Source organism: Pristis pectinata, chromosome 21 (genome assembly GCF_009764475.1).
Source record: "Pristis pectinata isolate sPriPec2 chromosome 21, sPriPec2.1.pri, whole genome shotgun sequence".
In the NCBI taxonomy this organism is placed as follows: Eukaryota; Metazoa; Chordata; class Chondrichthyes; order Rhinopristiformes; family Pristidae; genus Pristis; species Pristis pectinata.
The window spans coordinates 27,341,234-27,368,539 of NC_067425.1; the positions used below are offsets into that span (position 1 = coordinate 27,341,234).

The following is a 27,306-nucleotide window of genomic DNA, read 5'->3' on the forward strand; positions in this document are numbered from 1 at the left end:
AATTGGGGCATTGACAACAAGGCCACTATTTATTGCCTATCCCTAATCGTCCTTGAGGGTGATGGTGAGCCTCTGCCTTGAAGCGCTCAAGTCATGGTGAAGGTGTAGTCTATATACTTGGGTGGGGAGTTCTGGGATTTAGAGCTGGTGATATAGTTCTGGATCAGGATAGTGTGTGACTGGGAGGGAAACTTGCAGCTGTTGTTTCCTCACAACGGCTGCATTTGGGCTCGGTGATGGATATTCCTGTTTGAGAAATGCTGTCAGAATAACCTGGATGAGTAACTGATAGAGATGGTACACTCTGCAGCCACTGTGCACTGGTGGTAGAGGGAATGTATGTTTTGGGTGGTTGATAGAATGCCAACCTGCTTTGTCCTGGTTGTTGAACTTTTTGAGAGTTGTTGGAATTGCATTCATCGAGACAAGTGGGGAGTATTCCATCATGCTCCTGATTTGGTGGAAGTGCCTTGGGAAGTTGGTAGGTATACTGTTGGCTGTACCCAGTCTATCGTTGCCCCTGTAGCAGATTATAATGTGACTGGTCCAGTCAAGTTTGTTTTTAATATAGTCAGCTAGCCCCAGTCTTGAAATGGCAGAGTGAGAGATGTTTTCAACAGTATTCTCACAAACTTTTAATCAAAGGTTAAATCACATTGAAACCAATATGCTCGATCTACCTCATTTCACATTGTTCCCAATGCCACTATTTCACCTTCATTTCAAAATGCTTTCTTCGCTTTAAGGATTAAAACTTTCTGTGTTATGCAAATGAACAGTTGAAAATGTCTTACTCTCCATTAAATCCATTAAATCACTGTGTTCACTATTAGTTTCCTCTAAGACAGAATGATAGCACAAACAATCTTTACAATTCAGTACACTTGTATTGTCCTGGAGTTGCAGTGCAGCATATGGAAATGGCCAGTAGAGGTCAATATTAGTTTAACAAAAAGATTGTTACTCTCTTTGTGCCTTTTCTCTTTTCAGCATTCCTGTCCTCATCAGCTACCTCAAGATCCACAAAACCAGACTTCTCCACAAATGGGCCTGATGTAGAGAGTGGGTGAACAGTGCTTCTGCTGATTATGCAGGATCTTTGTGCTCCCAATGCATAGACTTCAGGTTCTCAGTATCATCCTGAATGTGAATTCTCCACTTTAAGCAGTCATGGGCCAGGGATTTCCAAGAATCAGTGGGTTGTTGCAATTTTCAGAGTTCTGCCTGGTTTCTCTTTCTATTACAGAGCTTGGTGTCTTTTTGATAGTATAATCTCATGCAAATGATGTTGCCTGCCCTTTGAAGCCAACTTGGTGCAATGATGACCTCAGTGCTTAGGGACATCGCCCTCCCAGTAAATTTGGAGAATTTGGTAAAGAGCAGATTGGTGGTCTCTTTCCAGTGCCTTGAGGCACCTGATGTAGCTAGACCAGGTCTTGGGAGGCACTGCTTCTCACTGAAGTGCACAAAGAAGTTTCTTCCTAAATATCATTGCTAGATAGGATGTTCTTCTCCAGTGTAAATCTTGAGCACAAGAAAATGTACTTGTAGCAAGAGCATTGTGAACAGACAGTAATCAGTGACTCGTTATGTGAACAGTGATATTATGCTACTAGTTTTTACTTAAAACATGAGGCTGGTTCCCTTTTAAGATGTTATTATTGGCCTTAGCCGATATAGTGTCAGTAATAACTATGAAATTTGACTCTCTGGTGCCTCTTGTGTGGTTTCTCTAGGTAAAGATCTATTTACAGTGTATTTGTAGTGCAGTTGCAACACTTGCCAATGCTGCCACCTTGTGCATTACATTCATGCAATGAGTGTGCAATGCAGGTGGATCTGGAGTCAGTCGGTGTACAAAGCACCATCTCCATTTAAAGGAGTCATGGATAATTGGCAGACAGTTGCTGAGTGCTTTATGAAGTACTGGAGTAATTTGCAGCTTGGTCTTTTCAGCTCTTGTTGCAGTTTTGTAGTCTGCACTCAATAACTTTATGGAAAGGTGAATGACATTGAATTCTTCTTTCTGAAGGACAATGATGTCTCAGACTTGGTTCTCTAGTGACAATTTCATTAGCAGTTCAGTGCCATAGTGGGTATGAGGAGGAGGCATGCAGAGCAGGTCAACCTGCCAGATGAGAGCTAGTCCCTCATCAGGAGGCCCTATTCAATAAGAATATTTAAAGTGCAGTCTCAGAATGAGGTCGTGCCACTTTTGTTTTATGCCAGTATGCAATCTTTAAGCCACCAAGCCAAACCAGTGTTTAGTGACAAGGAAACTGCTAACCTTTAAGTACTTGGCCCTTAAACTCGAACGTGACCAAATGTGCCCATTATCAGAAGCCATGTTGTGTTCTGCAGTACCATTTAAGCAGATTCACACTTCAGCTGCATTGATTGTTCAGGTGGTGCTTTGCCATGCAGAGCAGAGTAAGTTGTATGCTTTTCTAATCATGAGGGCTCAGCAACTTTGGAGGAGGAAGAGAATAAAGGGAAGTGGCAGTGATAGCAGCACCTCTGCTGCACAGTTGGAAACCAACTGATACAACGGCTTATACAGAGTGTATTACCAATTTTCCATTGCAGTATAATTTTCTTTCGCTTTACCTCACTTTCTGATAATTCCATTGTCCACTTGACCACAATGATAAAATAAAGGCCAGCATCAAACTGGCATTGCAAATCATGTTAATACTTACCATTATGACAAAAGAAATATACAAACATAACACAAATGTCCTGTGCACTCCCTTGATGCACGTTCTACTTGTTTTGCCTTGTGTTGGTGATCCCATATATTCCCTTGTCAAACCCCACCACCCTGTAACGGCAGCGTGGCTTGCAGAATATGAAGGATGCTAAAGGTAGCCTTGGTGAATGAACTTGTGGAGCTCTGGCCTTGACAGTGGACTCAGTCTGGCCTTCCCTGTTAGGAACAACAGTACTTTGAAATCCAGCTGATGGACAGGCACAAGTATGGTGAGACCACTAATGTTGTCATCCTGAGAAAGAATAGTTTAAAGTGTAGAAGTAGAACACAATTATGGTGACTTCCAGAATTGTTCACGTTGTTTTGATTAGTTTATGTTGAGTAGTGGAATTTAACATTGACAATTTAACCTTGATAACGGGTACGTTCAAGCAACAATAATCTGGGCCAGAATTAGCAATCACTTGGACAGGTATGGATTAATTAGAGAAAGCGAGCATAGATTCATTAGAGGTAATTTGTGCCGCATTTGATGGGAGTTTTCTGATGAAGCAATGGAGAGGGTTGATTGATATATATGAACTTCCAAAAGTTATTTCAAAAATTGCCATATAATAAGCTTGTCATCAAGATTAAAGACGTGGAATGAAAGCTGCAGCAAGAAAGATAGAGAATTGGCTAAGGTACAGGTTATGGTGGAAATAAAAGGTTGAAGGGAAGTGTACAGTGGAGTTCCCCTGGAGTCTTTGCTAGGACCACTGTGTTTCTTTATATTAATGCCCAGACTTGGGTTTTTCCAAATTTGCAGATTGTACGTTGGAAGCAGTGAGCTGTGGGAAGATTGTAAGGAGATATTGACCACAGGTGGGATGGATGGATGGAAGGCAGCTGAAGTTTAATGCTGGGAAATATGAAGTGTTATTTGGTAGAAAGAATGAGAAGAGGCAAGATAAAATTCTAGGGCACAATTCTAGAGTGGGGGGAGATTTAAAGAGACAGTTGAACTAGGCACATTCCATCCCTCTGGACTCGATACTTGATTTCAATAATTTTAGATAAATAGCCTTTCCAGTTTGTATCAGAAGTGGCCATTTCTGATGAAAGGTTGTCAACTTGTAACATAACCTGACTTTTTTTTTTAACTCCATAAATGTTCCCTGACGTGCTGGGTATTTCCTGCCTTCTCCTATTTCAGGTTTGCAGCAACTGCAGTTTTCTGTATCTAATAACTGCAATATTTTTCTATTTCCTGACCTCACATCTTTTATTTGCATCTCATGCAGACAGATCATTTGCATTAATGGGCCTTCACCGCACTTCTTCAGCCAGAGCCACTATTTGCATCATTTACTTTCTCTTGGTCTCTACCCTATCAAATATTATTTTTGTTCTCTCCAACCCTCCCCTTCTCTGCAGCTTAAAACATGCTTGTTTTCTAACCTTTCATTGTTGTAATGAAAGGTCAACCATCTGAAATTTTAACTATTTCTCTACACACACGCTATCTGACCTGCTCATTGTTTTAAATATCCTATGTGTTTATTTCAGATTTCCAGTATTTGCAGTTTTTTTTTGCTTTGAGACCTGAGGATATACATGCATAGTTTGTTGAAAGTGGTACGGCAAGTTGAGAAAGTGCTTCAAAAGTATACCGATCTTAGGCTTTATAATAGTCATAGAGTACAAGAACAGGAAAGTCACGATGAGCCTTTACGGCCATCCCTGGGTTACGAATGCTTGCTTATGGACACCTGTACATACAACCAAACTCCCAAAATTTTATTGTTCAAAAGCATCCATTCCTACAAATGGCAGAACTACTCTCTCTCTCTCTCTCTCTCTCTCTCTCTATTTTTAATAATTGTTCTTGTGTGTTTTGTGTACTTTTGATGCCATTTATTACAATACTGTCTACCATAACAATTTTTGTGTATTTTCCAACTTATGGACAAAATAAGCTTGTGGATGTCTGAAAAACTAACCTGTTCATTGCCTAGGTATGGCCTGTGTCAAACCAGACTGCTTTGGGAGGAAAGAGATTACTGTGGCTCTGGCTGAGGTTTTCACTGGCCACAAGTGAGGTACCAGATGACTGGAGGATGGCAAATGTTGTTTCCTTTTTCAAGAGGGCAGCAAGGAAAAGCCTGCCAATTATAGATCTGTGAGCCTAACATCAGTAGTAGGGAAGTCTGAGGAACAGGATTAATGGTTAGTTGGAAAAGCAAAGACTGATCAGAGATGGCCAGCTGGCTTTGTCAAAGGAAGCTTGTGTCTGATCAATCTGAATTTTTTTGAGGAGGTAACAAAGTGTATTGATGAGGACAGTGCAATAGATGTGGTTTACGTGGACTTCAGTAAGGGCTTTGTCGAAGTCCCATGTGGGAGACTGGCTCAAAAGATTAGGGCCCTTGGGATCCAGGGCAAGTTGGCAAATTGGATCTAAAATTTGCCTAGAAGTAGGTGATAAGAGGGTTATGGTAGAGGGCTGTCTTTGTGATTGGGTACCAGTTACGAGTGGTGTTCCACGGGGATTGGTACTGGGACCTTTGCTGTTCCTAATACCCATGAATGATATGGATGTAGGAGGCATGATCAGTAAGTTTACAGATGATGCAATGATTAGTGGTTATTGACGGTGTGTATTCGTAGGAAACAGTGTGAATTATATATTGGTACAATGGGGTGAGAAAAGGCAGATGGAGTTTAATGCCGATCAATGTGAGATGATGCATTTTGGGAGTACTAACGAGGCTAGGACATGCACCATATTTTCCTAGTAAGTTCCTAGAGAGTATTGAGATACAGAAGGCAAGTCCAAAGATCCTTGAAGATGGCAGTGCAGTTGAAAATGTGGGTTAAGAAGGCATATATGGAGTGCTGACCTTCATTAGTCAGGGCATTGAATACAAAAGCAGGAAGGTTATGCTCCACTTTATAAAACCTTGGTCAGATCTCAGCTGGGGTACTACATACATTTGTGGTCACCACACTATAGGAAAGATGTGATGGCACTGGAAAGGGTGCAGGGCATATTCACCAAGATGTTGCCTGGGATGGAGTGTTTCAGTTGTGAGGAGATACTGGAGAAGCTAGGTTTATTTTCCCTGGAGTAGAAAAGTTTGAGGGGATATGATTGAGTTATATAAAATTATGAGGAGTGGAGATGGGGTAAACTGCAGGAAACTTTCACCTTTTCAAAGGTGAATAAAACTGGAGGACATAGATTTGGGATAAGGGCTTAAAGATGTAGAGGGAATCTGAGGGCGACCTTTTTCATCAAGAAAGTGGTGAGTACCTTGAATCCACTGCTGGAGAAAGTGGTGAAAACAGTTACTGACAGCATTAAAGAACCACTTAGTCAAGAACTTGAATCACCTCAGCATAGATGGTTACAGGCTGGAAGATTTGGGCTAATTTCAGATGGGTGCCTGCTTGGTATGGATGTAGTGGACTGAATGGCCTGCTTCCATATGACTCTATAACTTAACATTCTTTAGGCCACAATTAGAGTATTGTGTCCAGTTCCAGGTGCTTTACTTACGAAAGATGTGGCGGCTACAAGAGAGGGTGCAGAAGAGATTTGCTAAAATTATTCCAGGAATAAGGGACTTTGGTTATGTGAATAGATTGCTGTAGCAGGGATTGTTCTTCCTGGAGCAAAGGAGGTTGCAAGGAAATCTGATAAAGTTAATTAATATCTTGAAGGATATGAATTCTGTTCCAGGAGGAACAAAATGAAAACTGTTTCCAAACGACCCCACCCTCTCTACTGCCATCATCACCCCCCCCCCCCCCCCTCTATATTTACACTCTTGACCAGCTAAGATTAATGAGCATTCATTATTCTCTCTTGGATCACACCAACACAATTTTTGTCGCTTGGGCAGTTTGCATTTCTCCCCCCCATCCCCTCTCCAACACAGGTATTTTCTTTGCTCTTTCCACTATTCCTCCTCTTGGCAACCTAAAGCATGCTTGTTTTCTGTCTTTTCCAGTTCTGATGAAAGATCATTGATCTGAAATGTAAACCCTGTCTCACCACAATGCTGCTCAGCCTGCTGAGTATCTCCAGCATTTTCTTTCTTCGGTTCAATAGCACCCTGCATAAGGCCTGGTTTGCTACTGAATTTGCAATTAGCAAATCCACAGGAAATGAGTGTTAGTGCCTATGTGCCAATTATTACTGTTCCTCTGCAGGGACTGATGAATTTCTGGGCTCCTAACTGCACTACAATGGAAGCTCAGGTATCAGCCATTAGTCAACCCAGTGGCAACAAGGATAAGTTGTAAACTGAATCATTTGAGGTGTTCTGATATATTCTGGAATATAGACGATGGGAGTTATCGCAGTTATTTTTACTGCTGCCTACATTTTATTCCCTTCCACTACTAATTAATTGCTAGGTTAAAGGGTGTAATTTCAGGATGTAAAACTGGCTGTACTCGATTGGGCACCTTAACCAATTTCCATTTGACTCTTGAAATTCCATCTATGGTTTAAAGTACCTTGTTAAAGTGACTGTTCTCAATGAATGAACCTGGTCACTGAAAGCAGGTAGGTTGCAAAGGCATTCCCATCAGACCTGATCCCTGTCACGTCTCGAGTCACTGAAATAAAGTACAGAATCTTTTTACACTACCCCTCCCCAAAGCCAGGGATGCTAAAGTGATCTGTAATTACTAACTGCTATCACCACTGAGATCAGCTAATACAGGGTAGACCTCGAATTGTCCCTGGGAACTTGCAGTCTGGTGTACTTTAGTGGCAGTCATTTGAATCCTTTGATGTTGCCAACCTACAATCAAACTTCAGAATGTTTTGTTTTAATGTATACCAAGCATTGCTGGATAATTATTTTATTAATGGGTAAAACTAGAAGTGATTAATCCACTTGTGTTCAGGTTATTGCACTTCAAAAAGCAAATAAAACCTGAGCATAAAATTGATACTGTTTGGCATTACAAAGCTGTAATCTAATTCTAGCATTCTTTAACTCAGACAAATTTCAATACCTTCTGGACCCTTCAATTATTTCACAGCCTTGTAATTACAGTCAAAGCAAAATGTATTACCTTTGCACCTAGCTGAGGTAGTGTGTGGGTGCACTGCTGTGTAGAGTGGGTGCAGCTGCTCATCTGCTGTTGAATGACAAAATGCCTGTTGAATGGCAGTTCTGTGTGACTGCTCACTGTAATACGAGAAAAATAGGTTCTTAAAATGAGTTGTTGCTTTGTTTGAAATTGGCAATAACAATTCTAATTTTGCAGAGGATTACCATGTTCCAGAGAGTGAAAATATTTCTTAGTATTGAAGTTAAATTAGATTGCTGCTGATTCTTTTGTCCGTTTAGGTTTTGCTTTTATGGTCAATGAGCATAGAAAGTATTTGTTTCCTTAGTAACCACATGCTCAAGTCTGCACACTTCTGTCTGTATCTGTTAAACGAAGAGTCATTGCTTCCACTCTAATTCATGTTTTCATTGGCTGTCAAAACTTCGAAACTGCTGTATTATTTTAACCTTTTGGATGTTTAAAGCAAGTTCATCGTGACTTAATTGATTTTCTTCACTTTCCCTTTTGCTCTTTTGAATCAAACATTCATTTTATATTTTCAATCAAATGTTTATGTACAATTAGCAATCAACTATCCTATTCATGAGCAAATTTGAGCTAGATATTTCATCTAGTAAACTGGAATCAACTGAATCTTGCAGAGCAGATGCGATATTCAATTCTCCTAACTGACCATTTAGCCTATAAGTAGAGGTACTAAAATTCAACAGTAAGATGTTTAGAATCTAAGGTTCCCTTTTATAAAAGAACAACCCAAACTATCATCCAGTTGAATATTGGCCAATTAAGTTTGGTTGAACTGGCGACAGAAATGAGAGATTCTGCTTTGTAGGAGCTGTAGGATGGCTCTTTCTAACTCTTACTGGCTTCGGATTTTAGTGGAAATAATTCCCAGAAGGAGTAACTTTCAGTATCAAATATGTCTTTGCTACAGTTTCTAAAAACATCTATTTTTGAGGATCTGCATTTTATTAGCATTACAGTAACTTAACTAGGAATTTATCATCTATTCTGAACAAAATAATTGCTGTTTTTTTTGCCTGCATACTGCGTTCTCTTTGAAGGTACACCAAAAGTAGTGATAAGATGATGCCAGGTGTAAGTCATTAAGCTGTGTAATTTCACATTGAGTGAACATACAGAGTAAGTTATTACCGAATGCACTCTAAACAGGGCATTCAACCTCTGTGTAATGCAAAAATGTGAGTGTGAAATGGGAGTCTAATGAAAGCTTGCTTTGCAATATTTTTTGAAAATTTTTTATAGGCTTTGCTTGAGCTCCCCAGCTGTCTGTGTCCCTGTGTATCTGTGCTTACATCCAGATTATGTTTCTAAAGTTTCTTGTTTTGTAATTGCCCTTCACTAACTTGCCTACAGGTTGCTTCTGCGCTGGAGCTATGGAAAAGTGCTATCCGAGAGGCTCAGACCTTCTCTCGCATGCATGTGTTGCTGGGAATGCTGGATGCCTGTATAAAATGGGACATGTCAACTGAAAATGCCCGGTGTAAAGTGTGCCGCAAGAAGGGTAAGCACTATAGTCATCAGCAAATTAATTATAGGAAATCTTACAGAAGCACAACTGACTGTTTTACTGGGCATTGTCAAGTAATGAAAAGATGTATAAAGCTCATTTGTATTTGGCAGAGAAAACCTAGCTTCATGATGTAGTGCAAGACTATCTGAAACTTCTAACATTTTGAATATCACCTGTTTCTTTTTGGTGTCAGTGCTGACATATCTGCTTTGCAGGTTAGGAATTTTAAGAGGTTTACTTCAGACTTTGCTCTGCTAGCTACTCCCTCAATATGTCCACTCACCTTCAGAATTTTTTTGCACATGAGCCAAGGCCCTTCTGCTCATGCACACTTCGGGACGGCTATTATATTGCTTCCCCCCCATCCTTTCTTACAACATGCATCTCTGTATTAAATTTTGTCTGCTACTTGTCTGATAATTTTACTTGACTGTCATCTTTGTTTGTTTGCCACATATCCAGGTTTGGTATCATGGGGCTTTACCCTGGGAAACAGCATCACTGTTTCCCACCTTCCATTTAGCATAATTTGCTGCTTTTATCTTTAAGCTGACAATTTATTACCAAAGCAGACACACTCTCTCCTACTCCATGGGCCTTAATTTTCTTAAACAACCATCTAAGCCACTTTGAAAAAAGCTTTTTTAAACAAACTTCTAATGTCTGGATTTTTATCTCATTTACCTCTCTCTGGGGTGTACCTATTTTGTTATTTCCTACCTTTTGCCTTTTATCACTCTCCCAACCAGTAACCTTACCCGCATACCATGTCCAGTCTATCACAAATCTTCTCTTTACTTACACCCTTTTTGGTACCCCATTCCCCTCTCCCCCAACACCCCCTCCCCCACCACTGCACCCCCATACATATGCATTCATACACAACCTTTTTTGCAATTGAAAGCTTTTTCCTTATCTAATATTTCCCAGTTCTGATGAATGATCGTCAATGTGCAACTTCAACTCTTTCCTCCTCTCCATAGGTGCTGCCGCAACTGAGTGTTTACATTTTCTGTTTTGCTTTAGATTTATAGCATCTGCATTAGTTTGCTTTTGGAGAAGTCGGACTTTTGCTTCACTGCACAAAGTGGACAATCTGTACTGTGTTCTACCATATTGGTGGTTCCTTATAATTAATGGCAACATTATTTCAAAGCCTTTTATAATTTTTGGGGATTCCAAAGAAAGTGTATTTAACTATTCCAATATATGGCATGTTCCAAAAGCATAGTTCTATTTGGTCTTTCATTTTAAAGAATAAATCTTGCTCTGAATGATCCATGTTTACGGTCTGTAAACTCAGATTTATCTTTTTTTTTCTCCCCAGGTGAAGATGACAAGCTGATCCTGTGCGATGAATGTAACAAGGCTTTCCACTTGTTCTGTTTGAGGCCAGCCCTGTATGTAATACCAGATGGGGAATGGCTCTGTCCAGCTTGTCAGCCAGCCACAGCCAGGCGTGGCACACGAGATAGGTAATTTACATCCAGCTTACTATTGCAGTTGTCTATTGTTCTCTCATCCTCTAGTTTTTTTTCCACGTAAAACCATACATGGCTGTTGAAATGGATTCCAGCAGGTATAACAGGGTTAATAAAAATATTGTCTTGAGTTGAGTTCTTGAATAATCAATATTTGGGGGATTTTTCCCTGACAATGAATCACTTTCATCTGTCTACTCTAATATTGTTCAGTTTTTAAAAAAGACTCCATCTGATGTCCATTGTGTTTTGCTCTTCCACTGTTGACCTCTTCCCTCCACCACCTCCCCTCCCCCCCCCCCCCCCCCCCCCCCCGGCCAGAGTGCAAAGCTAAAAAAGTTGTGAATTGAATTCCAAAGACCCATATTCAACAAGAAGCTTGCACCGTTTTGAAAGCACGTATGGTAGGGTACCCAGAAATTCTGCTTAGCAGTCAATATGGAAACTAGTGGCATGAATACTGAGTGAAACTGGTGTCTCTGTCAGTGTTTTTATTAATTGCCTAAAAATTGATCTTTTAAAAAATCGATAGGCCAATTGTTTTACTTGGGAGTGGAAAATTTCCATTGGTTTATGTTAGAAATGTTGTCTTCCATTCTGTTATAGATAGGAATGAAAGGGGAGGAAGGCTCTTTTTCTAACCTGTGGGTACAAGAGGGTATGTGTGCATAAATTACTAAAGTGGCAGAGCAGGTTGAGAAAATAGTTACGAAAGCTTATGGGATCTAGACCTTTATTTATGCAGAGTGCAATAGCAAGGATGTCATGAATCTGCAAAATACTGCACTGGCCACAAGTGGAGTATTATGTCTGGTTTTGGGCACCGTGCTTCAGGAAAGATTCTGATTTACCAGCATAATTCCAGGGATTTTATTACATAGCTAAACGAGAGAAGCAGTGTGGTTCTCTATTTGGAGCAGTGAAGGTTGAAAGTTACTCTGATTTAAAATCATGAGGGGTCTAAATAGATTAGAAAGAGAAATTGTTCCTGTTGATGGAGGGGGTCGTCAAACGGAGGACATAGAAGATAATTGGCAAAAGAACCAGATGTGACGTGAAGAGATTTCGCTTACACTTTATGGTTAGAAAGGCACTCCTAGCTTGAGTGGTTGAAATAAATTCAGTTGTGATGCTCAAGAAGAAAGTATTTGAAGGATAAATTTTAGGAGTATGGGCTGAGGGAGTAGAGTGGAGCCAGTGGAATTACTCAGAGTCCAGACAGACTCAGTGCCCCAAATGGCCTCTTGTCTGTCAATGCTGTGACCTTTTTATGAAATACATTTTTAAAAAATCTTGTATTGAGACTTGCCGCATACATCAGCTTTTTAGCTTTGAAGATTGCAGTTGTGACAGTTGAAATGTGTAATCCTGGTTTTCATTGTTCATGGTGATGCTAACCTGAGCTGTATCCATTCAGTGTTCAGTACTCTTACTGCTTCACTCCCCAGAGCCAATCGGGTTCCCCTTGTTCTCACCTTCCACCCCTTTCATTCTCCACAATATCTGACACCTGCAATGCGATGCCACTTTCTTATATTTTCTCCTCCCTTCTTCTTCGGCATTTAGAAGCAAAAGTTCCATCCAGGATATTCTTGTTCACATCAGCATCCATTCTTAATCCCACCGAATATTTCCTGTGCAACAGCAGACAGTGCAGTATCTGCCCCTTTATCTTATCTCATCACAATAACCAGGGCCCTGTACAATGTTCCCAGGAAGTGCAGTGGTTTGGTGTTAGTTTAAGCTTCCGGGGGTTACAATGTGGTCCCTTCAGTGGGAAGACCAAATGCAGATTAGGGGAATGATTTGCAGAGCACCTTCAATCAGTCTGCAGCCGTGACCCCAAATCTCCAGTTGCCTGTCACTTCAATTGTCCTGCTACTAATCTGACCCTCCAGTTTCATGCCTCATACCTTGTTCCAAAGAAACTGGAATAAATTAAGATATCTTTATTAGTCACATGTACATCGAAACACACAGTGAAGCACACGTATGAATTCAAGTAATGATTCTATCTCCTGTTGACACCTCGTCCTGATTAATGTTTTGTTATTCATTAACGCCTTTGTCGCCCTTTTCCACTTTACACTATTGTCCCTTTTTGTCACTTAATCCCTCCTCCATTACACCCTAACGCTGATTAACTCTTCTCACCTCCCCCTCTTCTCTATCTTAAAATCTATGTACCTCTAACTTTTCATTATTTTAATGGGTGATAACCTGGAACTTCAAATCTGTTTTCCCTCCATAGATGCTGCTTGACCTGATGAATATTTCCACTGTTCTGAGTTTTTATTTTTGCCACAATAGTTTGCTTTTGTAGTAATGATTGGAGTCTAAAATCATTTTTTTATTTTTAAAAAAACTCATTCTTCATTACGTTGTTTCAGAAATTATGCTGAGGAGGAAGATGAAGCCAATGATGAGGAGGAGGAGGAGGAAGAGGAGGAGGAGGAGGAGGAAGAGGATGAGGAAGAGGAAGATGACTATGAGGAGCGAGAAGGGCCTAGACTCAGATGTAAGATATCTTGGAATAATCTTCCATGTTTTTATGTTCTGAATTTGCAGTAATCTGAATGTGTCTGATGACAACTGCCCTGAATATTACTCCATCCATCCATCTCTCCCAAATTACTTTGTTTAATCTACTCAATATTATGATTTAGTTTGGACATCTAAAGGGAAGGGAACTCTTATCATATCTTGGAAGATTTTGCTGATTTTACAAACTAGCACTTGACATTCGTTTTGTACATTTATCCACAATAATATGCAGTTTCTGTTACTTTCACTGGAGAAAAGGTACTAGGCAAACTAGGAATGAAAGCTGCCCAGTTCCCTGGACTGATGGCTTGCATCTTAGGCTCTTCTGGGGAGTAAAAAAGAGTGGCTGCAGAGTTGGTACATGATCTTTCAAACTTCCCTGATACTGGAAGGTTGTCAGCTGATAAGAAAACTGCAAATGTCACACTGTATTCAAGAAAGGAGAAAAGCAGGAAACTTTTGGTCACTTAGCCTAATATCCTGTCTTGCAAAATTGATCTATTATTAAATTATGAACAGGCCATTTAGATACTAGTACAGTTGGCAGAATCAGCATCGTTTTTTGAAAGTTGTGTTTGACAAATTTAGTGGGATTTTGACTATGTAAAGAGCAGGGTGGATAAAGGGGACCCGGTACATGTGATGTACTTGGATTTCCAAAAGATATTAGATAAGGTGCCACATTTAAGGTTACTGCACTAGTTCAGAGCACACAGCATAGCTAGTGGATTGGCTGACAGGAAATGGTGGCAAATGGATCACTTTCAAACTGGCACATTGTAGCAAGTCAGGTGGCACAGGGATCAGTGTTGGACATCAATTAGTTACAATTCACTATTAATGATGTGTAGAGACAGAGTGTTTTGTAGCCATGTTAGCTGATGGTACGAAGCTGGATAGGTTGTGAAGACGATCCGCAAAAGGTATAGACAGATAAAACAAGTGGACGGAAGTTTGGTAGATGAGATGAGTACAATATGAGGTTTGATAGAAAAAATAGAAAAGTAGAATATTATTTAAATGGAGAGAGAGAAAACACTGCAGTCTGGGTATCATTAAAGCTGACCATGCAAGTCATTGGGAAAGCAAATGGAAGTTGACCTTCTTTGCAAAGAGACAGAGTATAACAGTGGGAACAACTTGGTAATGGTGAGGCCTCAAATAAAAACAAAAAATGCTTACCATGTTAGAGAAGCATCTGTCTAAAGTGAAAACAGTTAACGTTTCAGGTTGAAGACTCTTCATCAGTTGTGAATGTTTCTGATATTTTCTGTTTTTAATTCAGATTTCAAACATCTTCAATTTTTTTTTATTTTCAAATATTGAATCTGTGTGTGGAGTATGTCATGTAGTTTTCCTCTCATATTTTAAGGAGAGGTGTACTTTGAAGGCAGTTCAGAGACGGTTCATTAGTTAATTCCTGGAAGGAAGAGGCTATTGTAAGAAGAATAGTTAAGCATTAGGGATTAGAAGAAAGAGAAATGGTCTTATTGAAAAATATATATAACAATATGACGGATGAGGGGGCTCCACAAGGTAGATGCCGAGAGGATGTTTCCCCTGCAGTCAAATTCAGAGACAGTGGATCACCCATTTAAGATCTTGAACCTTTGGAATTCTTTACCCCAAAGAGCTGTGCAGACTGAATCATTAAATTTGTTGTTCAAGGCCTGTAGATTTCTGGTTGAAGTGGGAGGGAGGCAAAGCCATGATTTAACTGGTTGGGTAGGCACAAGGGACTGTATGGCTGGAATGCCACTGAAGTGGAGAGCATGAAAGGATCTGTGTGCCAGCGTAATGATCACATATACATCTTGCTCTTTACAGCGAGACTCAGGAAAGCTGCCAGAGGAAAACCAGGCCCTCAAACCCGTCCTCAGAGACAGGCCAAACAGCCGGGGAAGAAACGGTCCCCACACGGTCACGGCAGAAACACTCGACACAAGACGTCACCTGTCAACGGAGTGGACATTGATGAGCTGGTGAGTGCCAAGCTGCCAAGTGCCAGAATTTTGGGCCTGGCAACAAGATAGTTATAAAATGAACAGGTGTTTGTCTGAAAATGCTTTAATCTTGTATACTGAAATCCAAACTTGAGATAACAGATATTCGATTCCATGGAGACAGACCAACTTGTTTCTAGCTTCTGAAGCAGTGTCTCAAGGAAAATAAAAATGTGTGTGAATTTTCTGCTGTCTTACCATTCATTTTTCATTTATTCTGTTTGCATAAAATTGTCATATCTAAATAATGTATGTATAAATGTTGGGCATAATGATGGTCTGTGTTGGTTTGGGACAACATGCTATCTGTTGGAGATTGGGGAAATCATTTGTCACAATGACTGACAAATTGTACAAGCTCCTAAAACATGACTGCATCAGCACTTTCAGTGGTGGGAGTGATTGCCTCTTAATATTCTTCGTAGTGGATGTAACATTAATATCTAATGTAGGTTTTAGAGAGAGAGCACTGGTTTTAAAGTATTTCTTTCCCAGTGGCCAAGTTGCTGAGTTGTATAAACCAGCAAAGGCTCCAGCTGTGCTGATTTCACTGAGAACCAATAGAGTTGGTCTCAGTTGGCCTGGATTTGGGAGGAGAAAATTGTTTTGGGTCCCATATTCCAGTCTGCAGTCTTCTCTGGGAAGTCTTATGTAACCACAATGTGAGGATAGATGAGGCAGCTGTAGTGACGGCCCAAATCAGACCATGTCCAGTGTAATATAAGCTACGTATTTGCCCAAGAGACCCATGCTGTCATCTGGGCATGGGAGTCTCCATACTGATGGCAAATTAACTGGTGGAAAACCTGATTTGAGATGTTTTAATTTTTCATGGTCATTTGCAACATGTTGTCTTGTCAGCTGTAAATTGCACTTCATATTTAATAAAGATTTTTTGTTTTTAATAAATTTGGTAACTCAATCGGAGGCAGACTCTGGCTGCATTGCCAATACTTGGATGTGAGATTTATTTCTCATACATCAATCTCTTTACTTTTAAGCATCTCAAGGTAGTAAAAAAAGCAGGAAGGCTGCCGAAGATTGGAGGTTGCACTATTTTGATGTGATGAATGCAAGTACTGTGACAGGAAATCTAATGTACAAGTTTGAAATCTATTTGTTTCCTACCTCTGGATGCAAAATCTGGTTTGGAGTGAATGTATTAAGTAACGTTATTACAGGACACTTCCTATCCCATGAAAGTGATAATCAAGCTTCATTAAATCAGAGCTTTTTGTTCAGTAACCTTAACTGTTTGTTGATACAGGAAATTCACTTCCTACATCTTGTATTATTTAAAAAAAATTAAAAAGTAAGAAAAAGATCCTTCACATGATAAGATTACTTTAACTGTCACCATTTAAAATACTAAAGGACCCACTACCTTTGTAAATGGATACCATGAGGGCAATCAAGTCTGGGAAGTAGGAGTTGAGATCTGGAAGCAAGCTTTGGGAGAAGGGGAAAAGAGTCTCAGAACAGAGCACAAGGCTGCCAAGTAAGGTAGAAAGTAAAAGATGCTGAACCTGATCTTGGCCAGACGTGCTTAACAAGACTGAATTGAGTTACCTGTGAATATTTAGAACTCTGATCAATAGTTAAGCCTTAATCACAGCTCACTCAAATCCCAGAAAATTAATATTTGGAGATAAAGAATTTAGCAGAATTATCATTCGTATTCTTCCCCTTGCCACCACATTTTAAAAAAAATTCCTTCTGATCCAGGGTCATGAAATTCTTGCTTTTGAGAAATCATTGCTGGCATTCCAGCTATGTTGTCGGGTCTTTTCTTCTCCAACTTTGAGTAGGTCAAGCAGGAGACGCCAGGAAATTATTCTGGTCTCGACAAAGGGAACGACAAAATCAGTGGAAGACTTTTGACAAATATCTCGGCAAAGATGCTCTTGAACCCTTACACTTTGTGGATTATTGAGAGATGATTCATAGGTTGTTAAGAGGGTTTAAAATAGGACTAAATGTATCTGTAGGCTGGGGGGTCCAATTAGTATTAGAATCCCAATAATGCAGCCACATCTCGGGCTGTTTGTACTGTTGGCAGTTGTTGCTGGCCTGCTGGGGTTAGAGAGAGTCGCAGCCCTCCGTCAGCTGTCCTGTTGTACTCCAGCCAAACAGAAGTGGGGTCGTCTTTCACGGGCAGCAATTATCAGGAGACCAAATAAACAGTATCTACGGACCCGACCTGATAATCCATCCTCATTTGTCACAGACAGATTCAGCAGAATAAACCAGTCCAGAGTGTATTAGGGTGTGTGCACTTGTAAGGGGGCAGCGTAAAAAGAACCATCTTCTAAGGATTACATGATGTATGGGCTTGTAAAATTTTCATACTTTGTTTTGAATTATGGTGGAGCATCCAGTATTATCATAGCTGTTTCATTCTGTGGGTTTGGAATAGTACTAATGGTTATAATACCACTGCTGACATGATTATGCTTACACAGCATTGAATCATTATTGGCTGAACTATTGTAATATGTTGAAATTTGTATGCTCTGATCTTTTGGAATCAAGGGTTGCTTTGACAGTCTTACTGCCTTATTCAACTATACATTTTTAAAACTATTTGTCAACACTGTCAGTGCATTAGAAGTGGGTTTTGATATGACTCAGCAAACATAGAGAATTTGTGTGATCTATTTCAAGAGCAGAAGAAGCAAACAACTTCCAGTAAAATCAAATAATTAATGCAGAAAGATATAGAATGCATTGAATGCCAGATTGTACATCAAATGTATCTACAAAGCAATGTGATTGTCAAGCTTAAATGATGGCTGAATCTCTGCTCTGACTATTGCATCATCACTGTGTACAGCCTTAAAATAAGTGAGGTATTTCTAGCTACATGTTCTCCAATTATGATTGGATTTAAAAAAAACACACATGGATAAAGTATTTGTTAGCATTTTGTGAAATCCATGTTCTCTGACTGTTGGGCAAAAATATGTGCAACTTAGCATAAGCCCAGGTTTTATGAACTTTCAAGAATGAAACCAGCAATTTCCCTGCACAATCAATTAAAACCATACCATCTGTCAGCATCTGTTTTTTTTTAATATATGTTGTGAGGTGCAAGTGTTGGCCAGCCTTTATTGCCAGGCTATATTTGCTCTTGTGGTGATAGTGAGTCATCTCAAACTACTGCACTCGGTATGGTGAAGTACTGCTGCCGTGCCATTGGGTAAAGTTTGTCATGATAAAGGAATGATCTGAAAATATAGTCACCATAGTAGTATGTGAGATTGTGGTACTCCCAGTTGACTGCATGCCTTGTCCCAGACTCCAGATGTTCTGAGTTTCAGAGGTCTTGTTGAAAAAGTCTTGAAATGTTTCTGCATCTTTTTGTAGCTGATATAGATTATAGCCACAATGTACCAGTGGTAAAGACTATGAATGTTTAGGTTGGAGGATTGGTACCAGTTAAGCTTCTGGTCAAAGGACACTTCAGGAAGTTGAAGATAGTGGAACTCTATCAGTCCTGTTGATTGTCAGGGGAGGAAATTGATTCTTTCTTATTGAATATTGTCAATGGCTGGCACTTGTGTGACATGAATATTATTTGCCACTTAATGGCCTAGTTCTCAATGTTGTCCTGACATGATCTGCTTTATTGTCTGAAAAAATATTAGTGGAACATTGTGAAAACATAAATGCAAATTCCCCACTTAATGATGGGAGGGCAGACCAGTGATGAAAGAGCTAAAAATGGGTAGAACCACGACACTGCACTGCAGATGTTCTTCAGCAGTGTCTTGGAAACAGAGACCGATTTCCCCCCCCCCCCCCCCCCCAGCAACCGCATGATAAGATGGTCAGCTCCAGCTGTGGAGTTTGATTCCTGTTGACTTCAGTTTAATGAGGGCTCCTATGTGCGCTGTAGTTGGTGCCATTTGATGTCGAGAAGTCACTTTCACCTTGCCCCTGAAATTCAATTCTCGCCAATGTTTGGACCAAGGCTGTAATGAGGTCTGGAACCATGTGGTTTAGGCAAAACCTAAACTGACCACCAAGTTATTGATAAATGATTACCGCTTAAGAGCCCAGTTCACAACACCTTTACATCTTGCTTTGCTGCATATTGGGAGTAAATTGGTAGGACCGTATTTAAACAAATTGGATTTATTTTGTCTTTTTGTTGTCCCTGTACACACCTGGGCAGTTTTACATCCACTTTTGCAGCAGTAACTAAATAGACTGGATAAAGATGTGATGGGTTCTTGAACACCTGCAGCACTGAGATTGGGATTTTTTCAGGTCCTGGGGTCTTTGCTGCATCCACTGCTTATCAGTCAGTTTTTAATATCGTGAAGTCAATTGAATTGGCCCAAGCCTGGCATTGGTAATGGTGGAGACATCAGCAGGTATTAAATACAAGTGCAACAAACAATCTGCTGAAGGAACTCAGTGGATTGAGCAGCAACTGTGGGTGGTGGGAAGGGATTGTCAATGTTTCGGGGAACATTGACACTTTCTCCCCCCACCCCCCACAGTTGCTGAGTTCCTCTAGAAGATTTTTTTGTTGCTCCAGATTCCAAAATCTGCAGTTTCTTGCATCTCCATTGATTACAAGTCCTTCAGCCTTGTCTCTGCCATTATTTAGGATGGGCTAAGTCTAGCTGATGGCTGTTTCATTGTTCACTATCATTCACAATTGGAAGTGGCAGGAATGCAGAGTTTAAATTTGATCTGTTGGTTGTAGGATCACTTAACTGTCTCCTGTGCATTGTTTTCATTGTTTAGCATGCAGTTCTGTGCAGCTTCATCAAGTTGGTATCACATTCTTTGGACATGGTGTTTTTGTTGGTACATTCCTCTGAGATTCCTCCTTGTATTGGAATACAATTCTGTGGTTGATGTTCTTCAGCATCTTATGGATGCCTAGATTTGAGTTCTGATGTGCGTCCAATGTGAAGATTATTAGCTTCCTGCTTCTGTCTAGTCATTAGAGCAATGTTTTACAGGGTTACTGGAAACCAAAATAGAAGTATCTTCATTACCAGTTACTAATCTGTCTATCAAGATTCTGTTACTGAGGCTGTGGGTAGTAAATGTATAGTACATAATATCTGGGATTTCTCATTGCTAGGTATGTTTAGAGCAAATACTGCCCATGCCTCAGTATCCCTGCTCACTGACCACCTCCTCAGCCCCCATCATGTGTTGCAAGTGTTATCCTGCTAACAACACAGACATATCGGGATAACTATAATGATTCCAAGTGCTACACTTCTACTTGAGTAATTAGGTATTTTTAATACATTCCTTTCACCAAAGTACAATTGTTTTAAATTCTGGGTTTGCTGTCAATATTGCCTCTGGTTATTTTTGTAGGAATTGACTTGCACTGTTTTGTGACACCCTGTGATCAGAGTGAGATATTTTGTATAAAGTATGGTGAACACTTAAGTACTATGTGAACTTTGGCTAAGTGAGATCTGATATGAATCACTTAAGTCATTTTGTTTCTGTGAAGTGAACAGTTGGAGTAACTATACAATTTATGGAAACTAATTCTACAAGTTTATCTTAAGGTAGGTGTCTGACTTTTCTCTTTCGTATTTCATGTTTCTTAGATACCTTGCTTCTTGACTGACTCAACATGTACAATTCTCTGTTCAAAGGCCTGTGTCAGCTTTCAGCCAAAACTGCTAATTCCAGGCATTTACTCATTTGATATAGGCCCTGCTCAGTTTAAGCAAATAGAGTTTATGCAGCAGTACTAATTTGTAAATGATGACTGGAATATCTGACTATGGCTGTCTCCTTCACTGTGTTAAAGATGTTCCTCTTGACACTGATTCCTTTGGTGCTTTGTGAATTTAGAATAAATGGGAATAAATTGTGTATTTTGTAGATGGCACATAGTGGATATACAGTCTGCTTAGAGGTGTGGAGTGAAATTTTAGTATGGTGGATCAGATGCTAATCAAATAGGCTGCTATGTCCTGGATGGTGTCAAACTACTTGAGTCTTGTGGGACTTGCATGCATCCAGGCACGTAGAGATCACATCCATGACTTGTCTTATGCAGATGGTGGAAAAACGTTGGGGTAGTAGGTGATTTACTGGCAGTAGGGTACCTAGCCTTTGACTTGCTCCTGTAGCTACAGTTATTTACGTACCAGGTCCAGTTGAGTTTCTGGTCTGTGGTGACCACCCCCAGTGTGGTGTTGATAGGGGATTCAGGACTGTTAATACTGCATGCAGGGGTGGACTGCTTCATTTGCTGAGGAGATGTGATGGAATTGAACATTGTGTAATTATAAACATTCCTACTAATTGATCTCATGATGGGAGGAAGGTCAAGATAGCTGAAGACAATTGGGCCTACAACACCGAACCTGAGGAACTCTTGTAGTAATATTCTGGGATTAGGATAATCTCTTAACAATCACAGTCCTCTTTCTTTGTATGCAATATGACTCTAACTATTAATGCCAATTGACTTCAGTATTACCAGGGATCCTTGATGCCATACTTGGTTAAATGTTGCCTTCATGTTACTTTTTGATCTCACTTTTTGAATTCAGCTTTGTTTCCTATTTGGACCAAAGCTTTAGCAGTCCTTAGTAAACAGATTATTGGTGAGTAACTTCAGCTTGATAGCCATGTGGATGATGCCTGCCTTCACTTTGGTTGAGAGTAGATCCAGTGGTTATAATTAACCGATAGGATTCGTCCTGATTTCTTGTGAACAGGGCTTGTGTGGGTGGTTTTCCACATTGTTGGATTGATGGCAGTGTTTTAACTGTATTGGAATAGTTTGGCTTGAAGTGAGGCTAGCTCTAATGTTCAGGTCTTTGTAATGCAGCCAGGATGTTATCTGGCCCCATAGTTTTCCCTGTATTCATTGTTCTCAGCCATTCCTTGGTACATGGAGAGAATTGAATTAGCTGATGACTCTAGTGATGGGGATCTCAAGAGGCAGGACCCTACCCTTGGTCAGTAGCCAGTGACTCTTTCTGGAAGAATACTGTGTAGACATTGTGCAAGGACATGATCTGACTTAACTGAAATTCACACACAAACAATAAATCCATGGATGACAGCAGGAAAAAGAGAACAACCTTGTATTATTAATAATTTTATGTTTTGCTTGGTAGGGGTTTGCCTTCCTAATTACAATTTACTTGTGCTGATAGGTGCGACAAAGAACAAAATATAGATCACGAAGACTAAACCTGGAGCTGACCAAGTGTGAAGAAATACTGAATAAATTAGTCCGATCCCGATACAGCTGGCCCTTCAGGTAAGGGAATTGCAGTTTGCTGCAAGGAAGAATGGTAACCAAGTCTTTGGGGGAGACTGTATTGACTAAGTAAATCAAATTAGCAGGAGTGGTGTAGCAGATGAAACCAGAGCTCATTTTTTTCCGAACGATGTGCGAAGGAACCTAGAGAACTGGCCATTTCAAATCTAATTGTGTAGTGAGATGGGATAAAACTTTTTGTAAAGGGATCTCGGAGCAATAGTTATCAAAGTATGATGAAATTTCATTTTGAGTTGTGTGATTAAGTCCAGAACCAGGGTCTTGATCTTAAATCAATTGCTTGGTTTAATAGCACGCTGGAAAATGTAGATTCATAAACTGGGTTTTAAAAAGGGGAAACATGAAAGAAATTTGTATATTGTCCTGAGAGCCATAGGGAATGTGGCCCACCAGTAAATAACTTTATCTTACTTTAAAGGACTCAAGTTATCAGCAGAGACATGTGGTTAAATGGTCAGTTGAGTAGCACTCTGAGGTTGGCTAATACTTGTGCAAACCTATCCAGTAGGAGTCTGCATATTTAGGAGTTACCTCGTATCACAGTTGCACAGAGTTATGCTGGGAACAGTTCACAGAGAACAAACTTTGCTTCACTTGACCCAGTCTGCCAAAGCCACAGTGGTGGAAGGCGAACAGGTTAAGTTCATATTGCTCTTAAACTGCAGGAGTTGACACTAATGCAGATCGCTGTGCAACTAGAACCACCTGACACTGAGGCAACTGTTGGTTTCCCTCCTTATATATGAAGTTTACCAGTTGTTTTTCCCCTTTTATTTAGAGAGCCTGTGACAACTGAAGAAGCAGAAGATTATTTCGAAATAATCACTAAACCTATGGATTTGCAGACTATGCAGAGCAAGTGTTCATGCAGCACCTACAGATCTGTGGAAGAATTTCTTGAGGATATAAAGTTGGTGTTTAACAATGCCGAACTGTATAATCAGGAAGGAAGCCAGGTCCTCACCTGTGTAGAAAAAACAGAACGATGCTTCATTGAGATGTTGCGGAAACACCTCCCCAACTACAACTACAAAAGAGGCAAACCACGAAAGAGCATCCAGAAAAGGACAAGATTGGTGCAGGTAGAGTTGGAGGAAGAGGAGGAGGATGATGAGGAGGAAGAGGAGGAGGTTGAGGACGACGAGTACGTTGACAGTGATGCAGAATCAAGTGAACATTCCATCCCACCACGCAAGCGTCGGAAGTGAATTGCAAATAGCCAAAATTTCTAAATAATAATGGATGTAGTAATTATTTTGGAAACTGCAGACATGTTTGTACTTTAAATGTTTACGTTGACTGATTTAAAATACTGGATCAAATACAAAACTTCAACCTGACTTGGACACTTTCATAGGAATATAAAAAGGTTGAAACCAAAAGCTCTTATAGAATTTTGTAATCTCTTGTGCAGTTGGGAGAATTTGTGAGGCTGAGGGCTAGAAAGTTCCTTGTTTTATTAAAAATGGTTGTGAAATTAAGATCATTGATTATAGCTCTGTAGTTCTCATTACATGAGCATCATACAGAACCTTTGCATTAATATTTCTGTCCCTTGTATCAGCTTTCAGCATAGGCTCCTTCATAATTGTTCATCTGTGAGATAAGAGATGACGGTACTGGGAACTAGACTTCAAAGTGGTCAGTTCTTGGTTCATAAAAAGTATGTTGCTGGAGACAATTTGTACAGGAGTGGCAGCTCCAGCAGATTGAAGGCCAAGACTCTAATAGGCTGTGCCAGGTGCCACACACAATGCATCACCAGCATCTGTTTAATCCAGCTGCATTTTAAGTTTGACCATGTATCAGAATAAGTGTAAAATTATCCTGCATTGATCGCAGAACAGTGTTGTAAATGCAAGGCTGCTTTCCATTCTAACATTGTCCTACTACTTGAGTAGAATTTATGCCCCTAAAAGTCATCTGAAGCCCAAAACTTGAGCTTCATCTGGACTTCCAACCATCTTTTGATTTAAGTTATGTCATTGAATGACTGTGGCCTGGAAATGGCTAGTTGCTGATGAATAAGTCTGAACTGGTGAGAGATGTTTAGTTTATAGGCATCTCCATTTCAAAACTGGAGAGTGATCAGTTCTGACCAGCAGAGAGATCTGTCCAATCTGTGATGACAAATTTGTATTTTGGTCATCTACCCTGAAATCTCTGGTCTAACCAAAGGGTGTTTTAATATGTTGGGTATCTAGTTATTGACAACTGGAGATTATGCTTTCCGTGCACGCTACAGTTGGTGCAAGCTAATGTCACCCAGTGATAGAACAGCAGTGTTCTATAACATCTAATGCTTGTTGGTTGCCAACAATGTTGCATTTCACATGTAGGCTCATCTGGTCTTGTGATTGCTGACCAAGTGGTTCTCCTGTAATGCAATGGGATTTTTAAACTGAAGAATTGTAAAGTACTCCTTTTGTGTGGAGATTTGTACAGTGCATACAGATGTGTAGACCTAACCAGATTAAGATTCTTGCACTTCAAGTTGTCAGGAAAGAAAAATCGCGTGGCACAACTTGAATTTGTTTCCATCTGCCCCTTTACTGTAGTTTGTATAAATGACTTATTATTTGAGTATTTGTGAGCATCAAGTCCTTCATCTTCCTTTTCACACCACCAGTTTTTTTTCTTGGGAAGGAGGAGGAAGCAAAGCACTGATCTAAAATTTTTTTAATGTGGGTTTCCCCTGCTTCCCATCTGGCATTTCTCACCTTTCCCTGTCACAGTTGTGTAGGTAAGTGATGTAGAATAAAACTGTGGAATTTTGCATTGTATATTTTCCCAAGTGTCTGTGGTAGTTGTTTGAGGAGGGCTATACTTGTATTAAAAAAAACATTTTTGAAATTTTAAATAAAAGCAATTATGTTTAAAACTTTGCAAAAATGTTGTTTGTTCCTGTAACTTTATAAAAAGTGTTCATTTTGTTTCTTGTGCAAGGTTTTTAATGAGTTACTGGTTTGAAATTAGAGCTGTTTTCACTGGCTGCAAGGTGTGGATATTGTTTGGCTTTTCCAAACTCTAAAATTCCCAGTCAAGGTATATAGTTAATATAGAGGAGGATTGACACAACAGAGGAAGAATGTAATTAATGCAAATTGGATCCATAATTAACAAGTGAATCAATACAAATTGTGAAGTGCATTTTGGTAGGAAGACGAGTGAGTCCATATATTCCTTGAAAAATGTGAGTAAATAGGTAAAGAAGCTGTGCAGTCAGGAAATATTCAAATAAGTAACTTCAAGGTGTTTATAATAATGCAAGGCACTTTTCAATGCACTCTCTAGGAATGAAGCAAAGCAGGTTATTGTTAAACGTATCGAACCTTGATTAAACTATGTAAGTATAGCAGTAAACAAGGCAAATTTGGTCTGTCAAGGTTCCACTGGCTTTATTGAAAAACCCAGTTCTGTATTCCTGCAATTTTCCCAAATATTTATCCAATTCCCTTTCATTGAGTCCGTCTACACTGAGGCAGTGGATTTCAAATCCTAGCCACTTGTTGCACAGAACTTAGTTATGTTTATTTGCCAAGTGCCATAAAACTATTCTCTCTGGTTATCATGTCTTCTGTCATTGGAAAGAGTTTCTCTTTATTTATTTTACCTATTCCCTTCAGTTTTAAGCATCTCTATCAAATCTCCTCTAAGGCCATCTCTAAGGAACTCAACCCCAGCTGCTTCTGTCTATTCATGTAACTGTAATCCCTCATCCTTGGATCGATTCCAGTAAATCTCTTGTTCCCTTAATCTCATCTTCCCAATGTGTGTCCCCAAAATTGGACACAATACACCTGAGGGGAAAAAAAACTGAAGAGTTTTGTGTAGATTTGGGTATAATTTCCCCACTTGCTTTATCCTGACCTGCTCCCTTTATAGATTCGTGCACAACTCTCCTGGCTAGATCTCTGTTCTTGATACCACTTAAAATTATACTTTTTGACATGTATCATCTCTCATTCTTCCTGCAAAGATGTATTACCTTGCACATTTCTATCTTAAATTTCATTTCCCATGTATTTGCTGTTCTGCTTACCTATTCACAACTACTTGAAGCAGATAAAAGGAACAAGAATAAGCCATCTGACCCTTTAAGCCTGCCTTCCATTGATCAACAATATGACTGATTTTTAACCTCCATGCCATTTTCCAACATATCCCTGGATTCTCTTGATACCCAGAAATCCACCTGTATCTGTTTCGAATCCACATATTGACAGCACACTCAGCCATCTGGGTTAGATAATTCCAAAGATTCACCACTCTGAGTGAAGAAATTTCTCCTCCATCTCAGTCCTAAATGGCCTAGCATTTATTCTCAAACTGTCCCTTGGTTCTAGACTTTCTTGCATCTAGCTGTCAAGCTCCTTTTTTTAAAAAAAATGTTTCAGTAAGATGTATTCTCATTCTAAACTCCAAAGAATACATTCCCACCTTGCTGAATCTCTCCTTGTACAGCAAACCCACCATTCCTGTCACCTGTTACTAACTTCCTGCTATTTGCTGCATACTATATATGAAACTGCAGGTAATATATAAACTGGTGTTCATATTTCAGGTGTTTTGTAACAGTGTGTCGGTGCTGAGAGTCATCCCTTTGTAAGTTTGAAAGGGTAATATAAATGAGTGAAACTAAACTTTTAGAATTTTAATTGCTAGCATTTTAA

At 39.8% G+C, this 27,306-nt stretch overlaps 1 protein-coding gene across 2 annotated transcripts in view; it reads left to right on the forward strand.

Annotated features, from left to right (window-relative positions):
• The window catches only part of baz1b (bromodomain adjacent to zinc finger domain, 1B), a 64,452-nt gene extending 38,939 nt beyond the window's left edge, over positions 1-25,513 (forward strand). For both annotated transcript variants that reach the window (XM_052035625.1, XM_052035626.1), the window contains 6 exons: positions 9,161-9,308; positions 10,645-10,792; positions 13,189-13,316; positions 15,170-15,324; positions 22,506-22,612; positions 23,412-25,513. In XM_052035625.1, the coding sequence (XP_051891585.1) occupies positions 9,161-9,308; positions 10,645-10,792; positions 13,189-13,316; positions 15,170-15,324; positions 22,506-22,612; positions 23,412-23,841 (1,116 nt within the window). In that variant the 3' untranslated portion in view covers positions 23,842-25,513. The remainder of the gene's footprint in view (positions 1-9,160; positions 9,309-10,644; positions 10,793-13,188; positions 13,317-15,169; positions 15,325-22,505; positions 22,613-23,411) is intronic.
• Positions 25,514-27,306: the final 1,793 nt, after the last annotated feature.